Source organism: Oryx dammah, unplaced genomic scaffold (genome assembly GCF_014754425.2).
Source record: "Oryx dammah isolate SB20612 unplaced genomic scaffold, SCBI_Odam_1.1 HiC_scaffold_11050, whole genome shotgun sequence".
Lineage (NCBI taxonomy): Eukaryota > Metazoa > Chordata > Mammalia > Artiodactyla > Bovidae > Oryx > Oryx dammah.
The window spans coordinates 3,740,602-3,760,157 of NW_024080444.1; the positions used below are offsets into that span (position 1 = coordinate 3,740,602).

At 36.1% G+C, this 19,556-nt stretch overlaps 1 protein-coding gene across 1 annotated transcript; it reads right to left on the reverse strand.

Annotated features, from left to right (window-relative positions):
- Nucleotides 1–1,260: 1,260 nt before the first annotated feature.
- On the reverse strand, nucleotides 1,261–17,430 carry LOC120860254 (5,6-dihydroxyindole-2-carboxylic acid oxidase-like). The gene is made up of 7 exons (XM_040236051.1): nucleotides 17,046–17,430; nucleotides 15,323–15,645; nucleotides 12,376–12,580; nucleotides 8,819–8,986; nucleotides 5,636–5,815; nucleotides 2,488–2,634; nucleotides 1,261–1,623 (listed from the first exon to the last, which is right to left on the reverse strand). Exons 1-7 carry the CDS (start codon nucleotides 17,428–17,430, stop codon nucleotides 1,418–1,420), a joined length of 1,614 nt encoding a protein of 537 aa, XP_040091985.1. The 3' UTR covers nucleotides 1,261–1,417.
- Between the last annotated feature and the right edge of the window lie 2,126 nt (nucleotides 17,431–19,556).

The following is a 19,556-nucleotide window of genomic DNA, read 5'->3' on the forward strand; positions in this document are numbered from 1 at the left end:
CTTGCAGAATTGTACAATGAGGGACTTGTGAAGTAATATTGTTTTTGAAGATATATAGCAGGCTGCTAAATAAGAGACAGTGATATTTGAATTAAACACAATGAACTGATGTTATTTGTAGAGCACAATGATGCATTTTCTCTACCTTTATGCCTCCTTGTGGGCCTCTAAGAGGAAGTGTGAGGTGAAACATGGATGGGTGGTTCTTTTGTCAATCAATTGACAGATAGAACACAGTACATGTACAGGCACTATTAACTTTCTTTTTACAAAGTAAAGCTTTTACCTATCTAAAGTGTGACAAAGATTGTGATTTTGCTGTGGCCTTGAACCTTATGAGGAAGATCAGTTTTAAAAAGTTAATTAGGATCCCATTTATAATGTCACAGGATTAATTTAAACGACAAATATCATGTCCTTTATATGTGTTGGTCCCTGCCAAGGAATGAAAATGTATTTACATCTTAAAATTGTAGAAATGCCTAGTCATTAAAAAAAAAAAAAAAAACTTTTATTGAAGTATAGTTTACTTACAGTGTTAGTTTCTGGTATACAGCAAAGTGATTCAATTATATATATATATGTATATATTCTTTTTCATTATAGTTTATTGTAGGATATTGAATATAGTTCCCCAGGCTGTACAGTAAGACCTTGTTGTTAGCTGTTTTTTATATGCTAGTTTGTGTCTGCTAATCGCAACTCCTAATTTATCCCTCACCTATCCCCTTTCTGCTTTGGTGACCATAAGTTTGTTTTCTATGTCTGTGAGTCTGTTTCTGCTTCATAAATAAGTCCATTTGTGTCTTACTCATGTATTTTAATCCGCTTACTATTAATCATGGTTTTTCTTTACAGTATAAACAAAGTACAGCAACTTATTTAGATTGTCATTTTGTTGATATTTAAAATTTTAAAACATGCCCCAAATCTTCATATTTGTTTGAATACCATGGAATTGGTACAACCTACCATTTTAAAGTAAAAGTTGCTCACTAGTGTCTGATTCTTTGAGACCCCCTGGACTGTAGTCCATGGAATTCTCCAGGCCAGAATACTGGAGTGGATAGTCTTTCCCTTCTCCAGGGGATCTTCCCAACCCAGGGACTGAACCCATGTCTCCTGCATTGCAGGCAGATTCTTTACCAGCTGAGCCACCAGGGAAGCCCCACTCCGCCTCCCTTCCCTACACCCTCCTCTTTTTTTTTTTAAGTAGAACTGAAAAATAGAAACCATTGAAAAGATTGTGAGTTTCCCCAGTTCTGGAAAATAATATCTGGAGATTATAATTCCAATATGGACATGCACAAGGAAGGAAGTAACAGAGTAAAAGAAAATACAGTTAGTAACTCCACCTATTATGTTCTAAGTGTGTGGTTTTTATGATTCAAATGCATATGAGAATTTACATTTGTCATTAGACCATGGACTGATTAGGATTATGGATTTTTTCATTTTCTTCAATGTAATGTTGATACTGGTCAGTAAGGAGAGGCTGATTTGCTTCATCCATGTTGCTTCTGGCACGAATCAGACAAGAGGCGCCTGCAAAAATGACTGCAACCAGTAATAATGCAGCCACTACTGCTATGATGACAATCTCAGGAATACTAAAACTCCGACCTGTTTGAAAATAAAATGAGAACAAAAAATTAATAGTAAAATCGTTGCCAAAATTGGATACCCTAAATGTAGGCATTGTTCCAGGCACTGGACAAAATCCTCGTATTTAATTTTTATTGGCCACATTGCCTTTATAGCACCTGGGATCTTTCAAAGCACTCCCCAGTTTCTTATAATGACTGCATCCTAGTGGGATAGTTATTATATCTCTTCTGAAGGTCAGGAGATGATGGCTCAGTGTTTAAATCACTTGCCCAAGGTCATTTGGTTAATAGATGGTGGAGCTGGTTTTGGAGCCCAGATCTTTCAGGATCCAAATTCTGTGCTCTCCCACTGTACCCCATTGCCTTGGTTAAGAAAAGGATTTAAAGTTAAACGAGGAGATTTTGAATTTCATAACCTCTCAAAAAACAGCTCAGAGTGTCTCACTTCATCTCTTTTAAGATAAACAACTAGAAGCATGTTCATGTTCTACTACAGTAGAAAAATAAGAGTATATTACACAGGGCATATTTTACAGGGCTAAGCTCAGAATTCATTCTCTGTGCTTCTAGGAAGGTGATCTTTGATAATTACTATCATCTCATCTTCCTTATTTGTAAAATGAGCATTTTAATACCTTCCTCAGAGAGTTGTAAGTATTAAATGAAATAGTGTGCTAGGTAACCAGCTCAACCAGGTCAGAATGGGGTCCCGACAAATTTTAAATTCATTCTCTTTATCCCCAAATAAAAATTCAAACAAAGCTATTTAATCATAGTGGAAAGCTGTGGGTTACTTTATCTCAGAAAACTGAGGTTACTTTAAAGGTAGCAAGTTTAATTTTGGAAATTTCCACAGTAAAAATACATTTTCAGTACTCACCTGGCCATTGAACTTCGTAAGTATAGCCCAGGTTGTCTGGAGCAGTAACAAACATTTCTATGTTGGTAACTGGAGGCCAAAATGGTACCATATTGTATTGTCTATTATGTCCAATAGGGGCATTTTCCAGTGGAAATGTGGATATATCTAAAATATGTCAAAGACACCTTGTTAATAGACATAATAAGTTTGTATTAATATATTATTATGTTCTGAAGGTGACTTAAATTGTTCAAGGGTAACAATAAAAGTTCTTTCATATTTTATACTGAATAATGACATAAAAAATTATAACAGCAGAACTGGGAATTGCATGAAACAGAGCTCAAACGCTTTGAGTACAATAGTAACATGTCATCCAATAGAAAAAGAAAGTTTAAAAGTAAGGAAGTTTTAGTATTTTCTTATCTATGATAATCATTAGTTGTTTTACTTTTAAATTACAGAAACTATTTTCAGTAAAATTCATTAAACTTACTTTTCAAAGCTAAAGAAAGATTGAACCTGTAATTTTCTGTAGCAACATCTATTGTTTAAAGTTAGGAGGCAGTGTATCTGATGGAGGTTTGTCCTTGACTATGCATATTTTTGTTTAGTACTTTTTATTTTTTCTGTTTAATTAGAGCAATAAATGTGAGCTTATTCCCTGGGTTCTTACTCTGTTATCAAAAAGCATTTAACTTATCGAATCAAGGTCCTATAATACTATTTGTTTCTTGCCACCTTTCATCTTTCTACTTAAATACAAATCATAGGCACTTATGTTATTAGTGAGTTGTTGTTATCAGAGATAAAAGGAGTGATGCTGTTTGTGGCAAAAAATCTTTCTTTATTGTTGTTGTTTATATTTATGTTGGTACAATTAAATGCCAAGTGGAATGTCACAAAATCAGAATTGGAAGTGGGTTTGGGTAAGACATTAGTGGGGATAAGTTTAGAAGAGCTAAAATATGTGAGAAGGCTAGTTAAGTATTAGATTTTCTGATTGCAAGAAGTATATTACCGGGACAGTCACTGCAATCCTGTGAAGCATAGAACTTTTTAACATCTGCTCTAAAGAAACATTGATCATAGAAATGGCAGGTAGTGTTTATATTTTTGTAAATTTAAATTTAATTACTTTAAAATTTAATGATTTCAAATGTACTCTGAATTAATGGTAATTAAGTATGTATCCATTAAAGCCTATTGTGTTCCTCCTCATGCCAGGCACTGACCTAGGCACATGAGCTATAGCACTGAACCAAAGACAGGATTCCTGACCTCAAAGCACTCATACTAATTACTTATTAAAGTTAGATATTAAAGATAATAACTTAGATAATTTTTTAAGCTTCCTATTTTGTTTTTACTGAATCAGCCTCAACTCAGCTCAGTTTCAGCTGCATCAAAAAGTTATGTCCATTAAAATAAATGGAGGAAAAAAAACTAATGAAAGTAACAATTGCATTACAATATTACTTCCCTATGTCAGATCCTTCAATGCCTCCCCATCTCTCACAGAATTAAATCCCATGCCTTTAAGGATCTGCTCCAGTTTTTCCTCTGACCTTGTCATCTCTCTCCATTTTTCATCCCCCTCCCTACTCTGCTCCAGCAACAGTGGCTCCTTTGTTCCTTTCTTAGGACCATCTTTCTTTATCTATTTACACAGTCCTCCCTATCCCCTTTCCTAATATTACTTGTCTACAAAGAAACTCTCCCCCATACACTGTATCTATTTACATATGCTTGTTGTCAGCTTATACATTGCTGTCTAGTTACCAGACATAAATGTCTAATAAAAGTGTGTTTTGTTCATCCATAAACCTATTAATTCAGGTTATCTGTTATTGAAATAAAAGTAGTATAATAAAACATTCATAAACTGATAGTTATAAATGTAAAAAGAGAAGGGTGTTTTTATAATAAACAAATGGAATGTTTTGGAAAGATTTATTAAGAATGACTGGCTATAACACTGCTATAGAATTAGGAGTGGCAACTATGAGTATAAAGGGTTAGGGAAACATGAAAATTTAGGATAATGCTGTACTCAGCATCACAAGGGTTGTGAATTTCTTGTTTCACTTTAAAGAAACAGACAGTGCAAATTATAGATAATTCATTATGGTGGCATGTATATATATAAAAATACATGAAAAATCAGGTGGAACTCCAATTAGTGACTTCATAGAAGATTAATAAGTAGATAAATATTTATATTTGGGCTATTTATTTCTTAAATGCTTTTCAGTTGAAACAAACTCTTGACCAACTCATCAATTCATAGTCCAAATCAGGTTAGATTAGAATCTACTACTGTATTTTCTCTCTCTCTCACAAGCATACACATACACACACACACACGCACACACATACACCCCCCCACACACACCACACGCAAGCACAGAAGTAAAAGGTGGCTGAATGAATAGATGAATCCATAGATAATCTCCAATATTATGTTTATGTCCTTGATGAAATAAAAGTACATGAGCCAAAATTTAGAACAATTTTAAATGTGAAAATTTATGATGTTTTAACCAGGAAAAGCACATTCATAGTTTGAATAGTAATATAACCCTCTCAGCAGAGTGAAGAGAAAGTAGCCTCTAAATAACATTTTAAAGAATGCATTAAAATGAACTTAAAAGAGATGTTCTATGGTGTGATATAAAAACTAGCATTAACTTTTCAAGTTGAATAAAATTTCCATTTGTGAGAGGCTGTAAAGTAATAAAAATCAGAACTGTGGTTTATGAGTATAATTTTTCTGTCTTTGGGGTATCAAAGAAGAGCTCTTTAAGGTTTTCACATTCATATGAAAAGCAATGAGGATGTTCACTGGAAGATATGAGAAAGAAAAATTGGGGAAACATGGTAGTTAGTCATCTTTACATGGTAAAGAGGTGAAGGGATTAGTTTTTAGTCCTAGTGAATGTTAATAAGTCTCATCTTTTTATTACTATACTGAGAGACTTCTTATCTGCCTTTTGAATGATTTAAAATATTTGGAAATAGCTAAATATTAGAGCTATTTTATCCTATTGTAAAGCATAGTTTAAATGTGTCTTAAATGTGTCAAGTTCTTAGCCTAAAGTGATAACTATACCATCTGAACAATCTTGTTTGCTGAGTTTGCAAAAAGCATATGAAAGAGTCTCACCAGCATTGTATCGCCTCAGCCATTCATCAAATACTGCGTCAGTGAATGTATGTAGGAGGACAAAAATAGGATCATTGGGAGATAAATGAGTTTGTCCCCCTGTTCCATTCAGGAATAGATGAGCCAAATTGTGAAGGCTTCGCACAGCAGGGTCATACCTTCCTGTGGGATCACTGTAACCTAGATACAAAAATAAAGATGAGAATAGTAAAATCCATTACAAATATATGACTTTTTAAGTCTAAAGTGGTAATTATATTGGGAAACAATTTTTCCTGAGCTTGTCAGGCCAATTTTTACCTGAGTGTAATATGTAATAGCACAGCTTCTCTGTTCCTGTGGTTGGTGACATTTGTTTGCTGTAGTAAGAGCTAGGTTAGTTTGAAGCTGGTGGCATGACATTCTAAGTGTAGCCTCTAGGTTAAAAATAATGACCTGCAAAGGATACCAGTCAAAATATATAAAGCACTCTATTGTGACAAGGCTAACATTGTTCTTAACAGTGTTCTTGCCTGGAGAATCCCAGGGATGGGAGAGCCTAGTGGGCTGCCGTCTATGGGGTCACACAGAGTCGGACACGACTGAAGCGACTTAGCAGCAGCAGCAACATTGGTCTACATGGAAATAAAGACAATGGAAGTCTCTAGCTTCTACAAAAACTGCTGATACAATTGGGAGAACACTGCTCTGATTGCCCTGAACTTAAATTGCCAGATGTTACTTTAGTCTCCTGCCTTACTCCTTCAGACTGTCTGCATGTCTATTTTTAGACAATTATTTCTGTGGAGAAGTTAGAATTTCTCAGAGCTTTTTTTATCATCTCTGTACTAGTTTTAAATATCTGAAAAGACTGATGTCAAAACATTTATAGAACGTTTGAGAATGCTCTCTAGTCTCTCTCTCTCTATATATATATATACATATATATATACACACACACATATATTTATATCTTCTCCAAAAACATTTCCATATTATGCACTACATATATTTCACGTATGTTTCATATATGTGCATGTATGCTCAATTGCATCCAACTCTTTGAGACCCCCATTATGGTAGCCCTCCAGGCTCCTCTGTCCATGGGATTGTCCAGGCAATCATACTGGAGTGGGTTGCTGTTTTCTTCTTGAGGGAATCTTCCTGTCCTCAGAGTTAAACCTGCGCCTCCCACATCTCTTGTGTTGGCAGGCAGATTCTTTACCATTGTACCCCCTGGAAAGCCGTGCGTCATACATATCCCCATTTATATATAATCCACATATTGCATACTTATTACATATAAGATATATATTTCCCATATGTTATATATAAGATATATACTTCCCATATATACTCTCATCACATATTGTTCATGTAAGTGTATTAGGGAGAAGACATGGATAGATCACAAATGAAGGTAGGGAGTCTCTGATGTGGGATGCAGTTATAAGTGTGTGGTTAGCTAGAAGATCAGAGATGGGAGAGCAGGGTATGCCTGTATATTATAAAAGCAATATTAGAATTTGAAGTGCATTAACTCAGTAGTGTAATTATAGCTATTCATTTATTCATTATTCTTTTTTATATGTTTATTCTATTATTTTTTGACTCATAAAACATTTAAAGATTGCCTACATTGTACATGGTCAGGCACTAACCTTTTTGTACATTCTGTCTGGGAATCAGTATAATTTGTCTTTTGATTGGGCATCAATAAAATACACTCTTATATTCTTAAATTCTTTACAGAATCGCTATTTAACAGCATTAGTTTATAAATACCAGCTTAGTCAAAATATGCTGATTATTGAGGAATCTCCAAATCAGTGCTTTCATATGTAGTTATTAAAATTAACATAAAAATAAGAAAGAATGGCATCTAATTTTGATGATAAAAAGGGAGATAATTGAAAATAATTATCAGATCTATATATCAAGTATCTTAGATCAAGGGAAAGAGAGATCTATTCCCTTTTTCAGCTGGGGGGAGGGTGGTCTGACATGTACAATACTGTATTTAAGGTTAAATTTGACAAGAACAAGTTTATAATAAAATTAAACATGATTCTGTTCTTTTAAGACTTTAAATATGTATCATGAATAATTTAGAGATATAAAAGTTTTTTTATAAAATAATTATAAATGATATAATTTTTAGAGGACATAGAAATTTTTGATTTGAATCTGTGTTCTGTTACTAACTAGCTAGATATCTTTTCACTTCTTTGAACTTGGTCTCTCAACTTTAAAATACTTGAATTATTTAAAGAAAATCAAATTAAATATCTCTAGATGCTAGTCTGATTTTTTGTGGATCTTAACAAAACTTTCAAGATGATACATATGTCCAAACCAGACTTTTTATCTGATGTCAATGAGAGTTGGATTGTGAAAAAGGCTGAGCACTGAAGAATTGATGCTTTTGAACTGTGGTGTTGAAGAAGACTCTTGAGAGTCCCTTGGACTGCAAGGAGATCCAACCAGTCCATCCTAAAGGAGATCAGTCCTGGGATTTCTTTGGAAGGAATGATGCTAAAGCTGAAACTCCAGTACTTTGGCCACCTCATGCGAAGAGTTGACTCATTGGAAAAGACTCTGATGCTGGGAGGGATTGGGGGCAGGAGAAGAAGGGGACGACAGAGGATGAGATGGCTGGATGGCATCACTGACTCAATGGACATGAGTCTGAGTGAACTCTGGGAGTTGGTGACAGACAGGGAGGCCTGGCATGCTGTGATTCATGGGGTCACAAAGAGCTGGACATGACTGAGCGACTGAAATGAACTGAACTGAATGGATTGGATGTGCAGGATTTTTTTTTTTAAGAAAAAAAAATAATAACTCTAAGTCTTGAATATTATTTGCCTATACTAGAATTTGATATAGTTATATCCATATTGGCCAGCCACCTAATAGAAATTTGAGTTTAAATACCTTTTAGGTGTTTTAAGAGAATGGAGGATCCTTTCCAAGGGATTCTCTTGTGATAAAAAGAGTTTCAGGGGTTACGCTTTTCTTTAAGAAAGTTCTATTGAGCAGAGGACTGTGAACATATAATTATCGGCAGCCCTATTCATATCACATACCTATCACAGATTCCATACGGCATTCAAAGGTTTTTTTTAAAGAGATTTGATTTGAACACTTGAATTTTTCCTGTAACAACTAGATCAATTCAGAGCACCAGTTTTGTTTACTTGCCTTCCACTGTGTTTCGGAAGCTGTTTGTAGAATTAGAATAAAAAGGAGGTGTGTCAAATGAACCAACTTCCAAGCACTGAGCGATATCCTGTGGTTCAGGAAGACGTTGCACCATTGGTCTGGCCACATTTCCAGCTGGGTTTCTCTTAATTGGCCCACCCTCAGTGCCTGGGAAAAAGATGGGGTATGTGAACACGTATAGAACATTTAGAGATCTTAGCTTTCCTTATTAAATTTGTATACATGGGGTCTTGAACACAGAAAGACAGGTTTTCCTTTGTAGAAGAGAAAAAAATTTCAAATGCATATTCTGCAGTATTAAAGTGATAAAACCTAGGTTATCATGTCCAACTTCTGTGAAAAGGGAAAATATGTGATAAAATCATCTGAAGAAAAAAATGGTTGTAAAAACAGATAGAGGTCCTTGTATTCGTTAAATCAGTATAATGTTATTAACATATCAGTATATGTTAAATCTCTTTTTTTCAAGAGAACCCGTTAAAACAGAAGTTCTGTGGAAGATTAAATTTTGTGAATATAATCTCATAAACCAAAATTCTATACTGAAATCTGTATTTCACATTACATGGAATTTTGTTCTTGAATGTTGTTTCAAGCTTTCAAAGAAATAATGTTAAAACAACCTTAACTCTCTTTGGGAAGTAATCTATATTTCAATCAACACATATTTTTCAGCAAATAAGGTGAAAAATAAAAGTTTTGAAGGTCAGTAAGATAAACAGGTAAACAAAGGGCTGCAATACTAGGGATAATATATATCCCTAGGAATATAAAGATGCCTTTGGGGAGACAGGCAGGGAGAGAAAGAAATAGGGAAAGGAGGGAGGGAGGGAGGGAAGGAAAAAGAGAGGGAAAAAAAAAAGAGAGAATACTAATTCTTCCCAATTGGGCAGCTTCAGGAAGACTTCATTGGGTAGACAGATTTGCAAAGAGCCCTGAAGATCTGAGAAAAATTGCCAGAAGTAAAATGAGAAAAAATAAACAGGTCAAACATTTTTAAGCAGAGATAATAATAAAGGATGACAGGCTTTTTTCTGTGCATAATATAAGCCCCATCAGAGCACAAACTCTGTTCTTGATCACCAGTATGTCCTCCAGTCTTGATCAAGTAGATGGCATATGAAAGTGAAAGTGAAGTTGCTCAGTCGTGTCTGACTCTTTGCGACCCCATGCACTGTAGCCTACCAGGCTCCACCCTCCATGGGATTCTCCAGGCAAGAGTACTGGAGTGGGTTGCCATTTCCTTCTCCAGGGGATCTTCCCGACCCAGGGATTGAACCCCAGTCTCCCTCATTCCAGGTAGATGCTTTAACCTCTGAGCCACCAGGGATGGCAAATAATTGAAGCTAAATAGTTGTTTGGTGTATGTTGACTTATGAAAAGATAAGGTTGATTTGTATGAGAGAGTCTGTTAGGTGAACAGGTAGCCTAGAATGTGGCAATGGAAGCGGGTAGTGGATGGCAGGAAATAAAGGAAGTTAGACCAGAACTATTTTATTTATCAGGCCCATGAAAGAAAAAAGGAAAAATAACATTTTATTGAATACCCATTAATGTGTCTGATATGATGCCAAATGCATTGATAAAATATTTAATCCTCATGATAATTCTTTCCTCCCTCTACTTTTCTTCTCCAATAAAATTATCCATCCCTGTGGTTTCACTGGTCATCTTTTACAGGACACACGTACAAGTACATCTTTAGAGCAAAACTTCCTTGGACATCCCATGCATATGTTCTCATATGCTTTCTAGACAGTCTCTCTCCATTTACCAGGAATGCACCAAACTTGGTACATTAAAGAGTTATTTTGGAGAAGGAAATGGCAACCCACTCCAGTATTCTTCCCTGGAGAATCCCATGGACTGTAGCCTGTCAGGCTGCTCTGTCCATGGGGTCACAAGAGTTGGACACGACTTAGTGACTAAACCACCACCAAGGAGTTATTTATTGACACCTAACATTCTAAAGGAGATCGGTCCTGGGTGTTCTTTGGAAGGACTGATGCTAAAGCTGAAACTCCAGTACTTTGGCCACCTCATGCAAAGAGTTGACTCATTGGAAAAGACTTTGATGCTGGGAGGGATTGGGGGCAGGAGGAGGAGACGACCGACGATGAGATGGCTGGATGGCATCACGGACTCGATGGACGTGAGTCTGAGTGAACTCCGGGAGTTGGTGATGCACAGGGAGGCCTGGTGTGCTGTGATTCATGGGGTCGCAAAGAGTCGCACATGACTGAGCAACTGAACTGAATATTCTTCTAGCCACTAAACCATCCGGCCACTAAACTATTTTTGATTTATCATATGAAAGAGATACTCTTTTTCTTTACAATTCTTCTCAAATCTACTTTCTACTTCAGAAACTGAACTTTTCATTCATTCCTGCATGGGAATCCCACAGGACTCTAATCTATAGTAAGGTAATTGGTGCAATGACAGAAGTTGTCCATGTGCAAGCAAATTAAAAAAAAAGTCACAAGGAGAGATGAATGTTTTGGTACCCAAATATACACCAATCCTCAATTTCATCTCATTTCACCAAACAAAAATTCTAATTTTATATTTATATAGAATAAAATTTTATATATGGTCACTTCTCTTATTCCTGTATACAGCTAAATAATCTAATGGTAAAAAGCCTACTTAATTTTGTTGTTCTATTTAAAATATTCTAAGTTTACAGTGTAATTTAATATTTGGTGCTTAAAAATATGTGCAGAATAAATGTTATGAGTACAATAATGAAAAAAATTCAATACTTCTAGTTTTTATATGGAAGAACAAAAGTTCAAAATATTTAGACATGCCTGAAGAAGAAAAATAAAGTGAGATAGAAAGACTCTGATAATTAAGACCTTGTGTTAGTATCAAGGGAGATGGTAAAAATAAGATCCAAGGAAGAGAACAGACAGCTTCACAGGAACTGTTCCACAAAAGTCAGAAACGTGACCTATGGCAGAGGGCATTCAGACCACTGGAGAAAGATGTTAGGACAGCTGGTTAAGCATTCTCTTTGTTAATCTAGTCAGAAGGTTGGAAATCAAAGTGACATAATAGTAAAAATAATATAACAATATAATACTAATCTTTATATAACAATTATTATTATTAAATGTATATTTTTTACTCCCCAAGGTACTTCCAATTCTTTCTGCAGATTTCACATTTCCTAGGGACACATTTTCTGTGAAATTCCAGCACAAGACACATGACCACAAAGCAGTGCTGGGCTTACTAAGAGGATTAACTAATACAAATAGACATTTCCAAAATAAGAATGCAAGCAATGCACCAACCAAGTTGTTCAGAAAAAGCAATGGAAAAATGTATAGGCACTTTCTTTTTTCCCTGGAGCACCCCAGATTGTCTGTTCTCTCCTAGGTACTTAGTGAATATCTGTATATCCATTCTCTATAATAAAAGTGAACTTTAGTCTGAAGTCCTTAATAGAATGAAGGGCCTTTTGGCAGTACATTTAATCTCTTTATCTAATAGGGAATTCCAAATCCTAGTTGTCATTTGGAACTTACTGTTGCAAAGGGTTCCCAGGGTATCATAATCTTCCAAGGATTCGCAGACTACTCGCCATTGAGAAAAGACAGAGTTCGGGCTTATAAGAGTGGAATCAAAGTTGCTTCTTGATCCCATCAAGTCATCGGTACAAATGTCGCAGGTGTTCTTCCCAGTGGCAAAATTCCAGTAAGGGAGGGAGAAAGAAGGATCCTGCAACATTTCCTAGATCACAGAGACTCTGTTAGCATGCCCTGCTTTTGTTTAAAATTCTCCCTTTGCTTGGTTTACTCCCTGGCAGTCTGCTTCTATTAGTTTTCTCAGCCACTTGGGAACCAGTTAGTGTGTCAGTGGTGTCTGCAGGGCTAGTGAACTTAGATACCTTATTTAACAAAGCTTCTGATTTACTACAAGAAGTCACTTAGGCACTAGAGGGAATGAAACTCAATTCATTATACAGAAGTTTCTGCAAATGCTTTGGGGAGGTGTCTTTTCTTTTTCAGGCAAGTTGGTTATACTAAAAATTATCAACAATAACTTCTACTCTCTGACATTTTCACTTCCTTCCACTTTCCTATCTCTAATTGAAGCATCACAAACTCCTGTCTGGAGCTGGATCCAGCCTTGAGATATATTATGTGAAGCAGTGCTTTTTATTTCATTTCTGCTTTTAAATTTAACTGAATCAACTTCAAGCATTAGATTCTATTTTGGCCACACACTATAGAGGCTTCGCCTGGTGTTTTACTTAGAGACCTCTGCTTCAGAATCTAAACTATGAAGATTTAGGCCTTTGCCAGAAACCAATATAGAGAGGAAATGCTTAACAGAAGCTGAATATTTTTCTGAGCATGCTGTTCTTTAGCCCAGGGACCTAGTTTCCATTTAGAGCTGATCTCAACAAATAAAAAAATGCTGGGCTCAAGATCACATGCTTATTTTATTGGGTTCCTTTAAAGATATATTTATTGTACTTATTATTTCTCATTCCTTTAGGCCTTTGGGGAACTATATTTAGAGTGTGGGATAAATGTAGGGATTGCCATTGTTTAATCTCACCTTGCAAACATTTAGTACTTTTCTGCTTTTTTCTCTTAAACCCTTTCTAGGAAGCATATCCTTGTCCTTGGGGTATTTTAGAGGGTCAAAAGCTTTCCAGTGCATCCCTTCTTATTGATCTCCAGGGCTTTAGAGGCCTTGTTGAGCAGCCATTGTCCTGGTTCACAAAGATTAGTGACAGCTTCTGAGGGATCATTAAGAGTCAGTTTGTGGTTCAGCAACTGGCATTTGGGAGCTGGAGCATATTCATGTGGCATTTCAACTGTGCATTACATTTAGATTATAATTTGTTGGATCCCTTGTGAAGTTGGGTTTTGAAAATGTAAGTCATAGAGGTTGAAGTTTACACAGGCACAATTGAAGCTTTTAGATACTTTCCACCTGCCCTTTCATTTTGATGCACTCGTGGGAAAATGACTTGAAGGCAAGAAGATCTGGAGTTGATTACAAATGACAGATTTATCTACTCATAATCTACTAAATGTCTTATGTGAAATCAGAGCTATAAAATATGAAGTTCAGAGTAGCAGCTGAATTCATTTAATCACTCTCAGACTGCATACGGATGGAGTACGTACATATGAATATTTTTTTCTGTATTTTAGTGCTTTAAATCTCTCCCTTCTAACCATTTATTTTCTCAGATAATTCTGGGAATAAGCATACTGCAAATCAATACATGAGTCTGCCCCCAGATATTTTTTCCTGCCCTCAGATATTTTTAGATTTTAATTTGTGGGGAGGGAATCATTGCTCTTATTTCACCTAGAAGACAGATTCAACTTGTCAATTTCCTAGTTGAGCTCTAAGACTATTAAAGGGTTATAAATTGGTTTGTGATTGACAGTTGTAAACTATTATATGTAAAATGGTTAAACAGTGTCCTACTGTATAGCACAGAGAACTATATTCAATACCCTATAATAAACCATAATGGAAAAAGTATAAAAAAGAACATAGATATGTATTAGGTTGGTCAAAACATTTGTGTGGGTTTGTCCATAAGATCTTACTAAAAAACCCAAATGAAACTTTTGGCCAAACAAATATAACTGAATCATATTGCTATACAGCAGAAATTAATACAATGTTGTAAATCAACTGTACTTCAATAATGAAAAAAATTTAAATTCATTTCAAAATGACAATACTTTTCTTAAAATAGAACAAATAGTAAAAGAGACAATAAGAAAGTATCTTAACAGCTACTTTAATGTGATTTTAGTTTATCTGATTAAAAATAAACTGGAAATAACTGTTTAGTTTCACTTCATGCTAAAAAAGCCAATGTCTTTAGATTAAAATGATGTCTGACCTATTGGATATTGTTAGTAGGTTTCTGCTATAAGCCTCAAAGTGGTGGAGAGCATGGAAACACAGGAGTTCAATTAGAATATGCCAATTTAAATGAAAAGTATTATTTTTGTACTTTAAATCCTGTATATATCATACAAAATCATCAACTTATAAAATGAGCTATACATTTGGAACTTGGAAGACTGAAAAGTCATATACACTTTCCTCATCCAAACCAGGAGGGGCTATTGGTTTACATTTCAGAAGGGAGACAGATCAAATGAGAGTCCTATATTTCAAACTATATGAGGGTCATTTTTCAATGACAGAGTTGTAGACTATGTCCAATGCTTTAATTCATACCTACAAATACCTCATTTGGCTTCCTGACCATTGATGTGACTTTCTTTTCACTTCACAAAGGATAAAGATTAATAAATGAGGAAGTGATTAGCATAGGGAGAGACTTAACAGAACACCAAAGGCAGGTTAATAACGTGAAATTGCCTTGTCATCACCTATTTTGATCATTCAGGACACAGTAAATTAATGACGTACAAACAAGGTCCCCTCTCTGTAAAGGATACGAATGTGGCCGTGTCTCATGCATACCTGCATGTCTCTCTCCAGCTGCAGCAGGTGGTACCTGTGCCATGTGAGAAATGCTGGTCCCTCGTGAGAGAAATCCACTTCACCAAAGCTTTCCTGTCCTGCTCCCAGGAAAGTCTTTTTGACTGAGTAGTAGTGTGTCCAGACAAAGTAGTTATAAATGGAAATGTTCTCAAACTGTGGTGTGTTGCCATCTGGCCCCAATATTTCTTCTGACCTCCTGGTGGCGATGACAAACTGAGGGTGAGTGGTGTGCTTTGCCATATCCAGAGCCCGGACAAAGCGGTTCTTTTCTTCTGTGCTTAAGTCCAGAAGGTTTCTCCTGACTTTAGGGACACAAAATTCAAATGTGAAAACATCTGCCATGTGAGCATGGATAGAGAATACTCAATCATCTTGTAACCCCATGTCCCACTAACCCATGAATGATAATTTGCATCTGTGCTCACATCATATTATACTTTAAAAAATATCCCTTGCTAAAATCCCTTCTTCATGTCTGCTTTCTCTCTCTGATCTCCTCCCTCTTTCTCCAACTTACTCTATATAGAGTAAGAGCTTTCCTTAATCTTACCATGGACTTTATGATTCTATGATCCTGTTGTAGATTTTTGCTCACTATTTGTATATTTCTTGTAATTTTCTGCCTTTTAATACCATAAATTTTGCAAAAATATAGTATGTGGTTTAGCATAGTGGTTAGGACCAGAGTCTAATTCGGTTACTTGGCACATATTTCTCTAAGCATCAGTTTTTCATCTGTAAAGTATGTGTAGAAATACCTGCTTTATAGAGTTGTAATGATTAAAGAGGACACACATAAAAAGCACTTGGACCAGAGCCTGGTTCGTAATAAAGACTCACCACAGACATAGAGAACAAATTTATGACTACCAAAGGGGTAGGTGGGAGGGATAAATTAGGAGTTTGGGGCTACCATGTACACACTACTATATATGAAATAGATAACCAACAAATATATACTGTATAGCATGGGGAACCATACTCGTTCTTTTTTAATAACCTATAAGAGAAAAATCTGAAAGAAATAGATATGCATAATTGAATCACTTTGCAGTCCGCCTGAAACTAACACAATAATGTAAATTTAAAACAGAAAGCTCAGTAAGTGTCCTGTGAAACTCTTGATCTCATGTTTGGCACAGAGAGAACAACCCAGTATTGCTGGCTGTTACTATTTAAATTTCTGTCATTTATTGTTGTTTAGGCTGCCGGCCAGGCTCACCCTGTAGAATGGCTGAACTTGATCATCAGAGTGGGGAACATCTTTGTGGTCAGCTAGGGCTGTGCAGGAAGCTCATGGATTAGAGCTGGACAGATCTCAGTGTGAACTCCAGGCTTCCCACATGCCAGTTAGGTGGAGTTGACCTTTCTGAGCTCTAATATGTATTCACAATTAACATAACTGCCTTGCAAAGTTACTGAAAGGTCTAGTCATAAACATCTAGCATTGTTCCTATTATAAAGGGGCTGCTCAACATGTCTTTTGAAAGGAAATGTTATTAGTTAGAAGACCTGAGTTTCAACTTCAACTCCTTAAATACATTTCTTAGCTTCTCTAAGCCTCAGTTTCCTCAGCTATGAAAAGTAAGGCTTGAGTTTTACAATTTCTAGGAGTTCTTAAACCTCAACTGATTCGAAGGTCTACAATATTAAATGTGTTGAGTTCCATGCAGGACTGTGCATCCATTCAGTCTCCACTTACCTGTGAGAACCCTCTGGTCACAGGCAGCCCCTCCCCAGCCAGCGCGGCAGGTTCCACAGTTGTGTCCTGAGAAATTGCCATTGCAGTGGCATGTCCTGTTGAAGAAGCGTGTGGGCCAGCCCTCTCGGTCATCTCTGCCATCATGCGGGTAGTGGTGGCTGTGGGGCCGGGAGTCGGCTATCACCAGCTCACATCTGCCCCTCCCTGATGAGAAACCGCAGCGGTCAGACCCAGGCCCAGACAGTGGGGACAGGTCTGGGCAACACACGCCATTCCTCAAAGCCTCAATGGTAGCACACTCTCTCGGGAACTGAGCCCAGACCTGCTGGAAAAAAAGCAGGACCAGGAACATGTAACCCAGAGAGAGGAGTGTAGGAGATTTCATTCTGCTTGAAGCAAGAATGCAGGACAGCTTCTGGTTTGCAGCCCTTTGTGTAGAGACCGAGGCACGTAGATAAAAATCAAGCTGAAAAGAAAATAGCAAAATGAAATTATGCAAGTTTTTTTGTACCATTATAAATGGCATGAGGCCCTTCCCAACCCATCTTCAAAATGCTTTTCATGTCTGTAAGATGACATTACAAAAATGATAAAAATAGTAATTTACCCTTAAAAATTTGACAGGTAGAGTATCTATGTAATTAAATCCCCTGTCCTAGTCATTTAATTTTCTTTATTTTAATTTCTATTTACATAAAAAGTACTTCTTATGGATGTCATTTATCAAAAATACTCATTAACAGGTCAGCACCATTAATTACATTTATCCATGGAGCTGAAAGAAGAATTGGGGGCAGATTTCTAGCAAGTTAGTTTCCAGGACTTCAAGTCCCCATATTCTCATGGAGTTTTGGTGGGAATCCACCCACTCCCCGTAGAGTTTCTCTCCAGTACCTTGAACTCCTGAAGGCATTCTCTGCTGAACCTCGCTTAGAGCTGAGTGTTTTATATTTGCTTGTTCCCTGATGTCAGAACTTTTAATTGCTTGTGGGTTTTCTTCCTGATAGCTAATCCCAAATCAGTGCACCCCAACTGGGAGGGGCCAGTCCTCTTTTCTACCCTTTACTAATCCTTTTTCACTTCAGTGAGTTTTTCTGCCCTTTAAGTATTTGGATAGCACATGATTGCCTTCCCACTGATTTCCTTGTGATGCTTAAAGTTTTAAGAAAAGGTCAGAGCCATGAATTTGGAATACAAATCAGAGAAATTAGAGAGCTTTTGTTTTCATTGCAGATAATTTTATTTTTTCCTTTGGCAATTATTTTTTCCTTTAAAGGATGAAATGAGATTATTTACCTCTTTCTTGGTGATAAAGGGCTAGGCTAGTGTTTGTACCTGATGGTAGCTTTTGACTGTTTCATCTTGCAAACAGATACTGCTGTTTTTAATGTGTCCAGAGAGACTAACTGTAGTAGTAAAAGCATCAGGTACAATTACAACAACTCACATACCATTGCCTGCTGGCATTGACAGTTGGGTACTCCAACTCCCTTACGTCCAATAGGTGGGTGTTCATCTCCATCTCCATGGCAAAGGATCCCAGGGTCACTGCTACATGTAATGTTTAGAAAATGACCACTTACTTTTTTTACCGCTTACTTTTCCTGCAGTCTCTGCAAGCAGTCTTAAGTTAATGGCACTTAAGGTAATAGATTCATGTATTTCAAAAGAATTTTTTCTCTGGAGTTGAAAACCCATACATGTAAAATTGGTCTTCAGAATAAGCTTTAGTTTGAAATGCATAATTACTATGCAAAAGTTATCAGAATTTGTGATCAGGGTTAGCTGTCCTATTTGACCCTTAGTCAGAAAATTGTCCAGAAACCTGTATAAAGGACTGGGGCATATGGTACAAACAAAAAGCCAACCAAGGCTATGTCTACAAATTAAGATAAAAAGAATAAGGATTTCCTGTTCATAGCCTCTTGTTAAGACCACCAACATGATTTATTACAGCCTTATCAAGCCATGGTTATTAAGATTTATGTTTGTACATCTCAAATGTTATTTTTTAAAATTTATTTTTATATTTTGTTATGTATGCAATAGTCTACTAAAACAATATTAGGATATTTCCTAAAATGATTGCAAAAATGCTGTCATCATTACTATCTAAATAGGCTTCAATGACCAGACTTTTTTTCCACTATGTTTTTGAGTGGAATACATAGTTGTTGCATGTGGCAGTATTTTATGTTTTTTTAAAGGTCATCTTGATATGTCATTGGTAAGAATATTCTCTCTCTTTGTGTATATATCCATTCTCTTGTTAGTGAAGATTTGGATTATTTTCTTGGATTTTTAATTTTTTTGTCTTATTACAATGCTGCTATAAAGAGTCTTCTAAATGTTTCTTTTTGAACATATAAGAATTTCTCCTCATAAGTATCTAGGAAGTGGATTCATAGTCATAGGATTCATGAATATTTATGTTAGTTTTAAATTGTTTTCCACAGTGGTTGTATCAATTTATATTCCCTCCAGAGTGCTTAATATTGGTTCACAAACTTG

Excerpts from the sequence above, each read along its gene's own strand:
- LOC120860254 (XM_040236051.1), bottom strand. The coding sequence starts at position 17,430 with ATGAAATCTCCTACACTCCTCTCTCTGGGTTACATGTTCCTGGTCCTG. Across the intron at positions 8,987-12,375 it reads CCTGGGAACCCTTTGCAACA|GCACTGAGGGTGGGCCAATT; the intron begins GTAAGTTCCAAA and ends TCTTTTTCCCAG. Across the intron at positions 1,624-2,487 it reads TTACGAAGTTCAATGGCCAG|GTCGGAGTTTTAGTATTCCT; the intron begins GTGAGTACTGAA and ends ATTTTCAAACAG.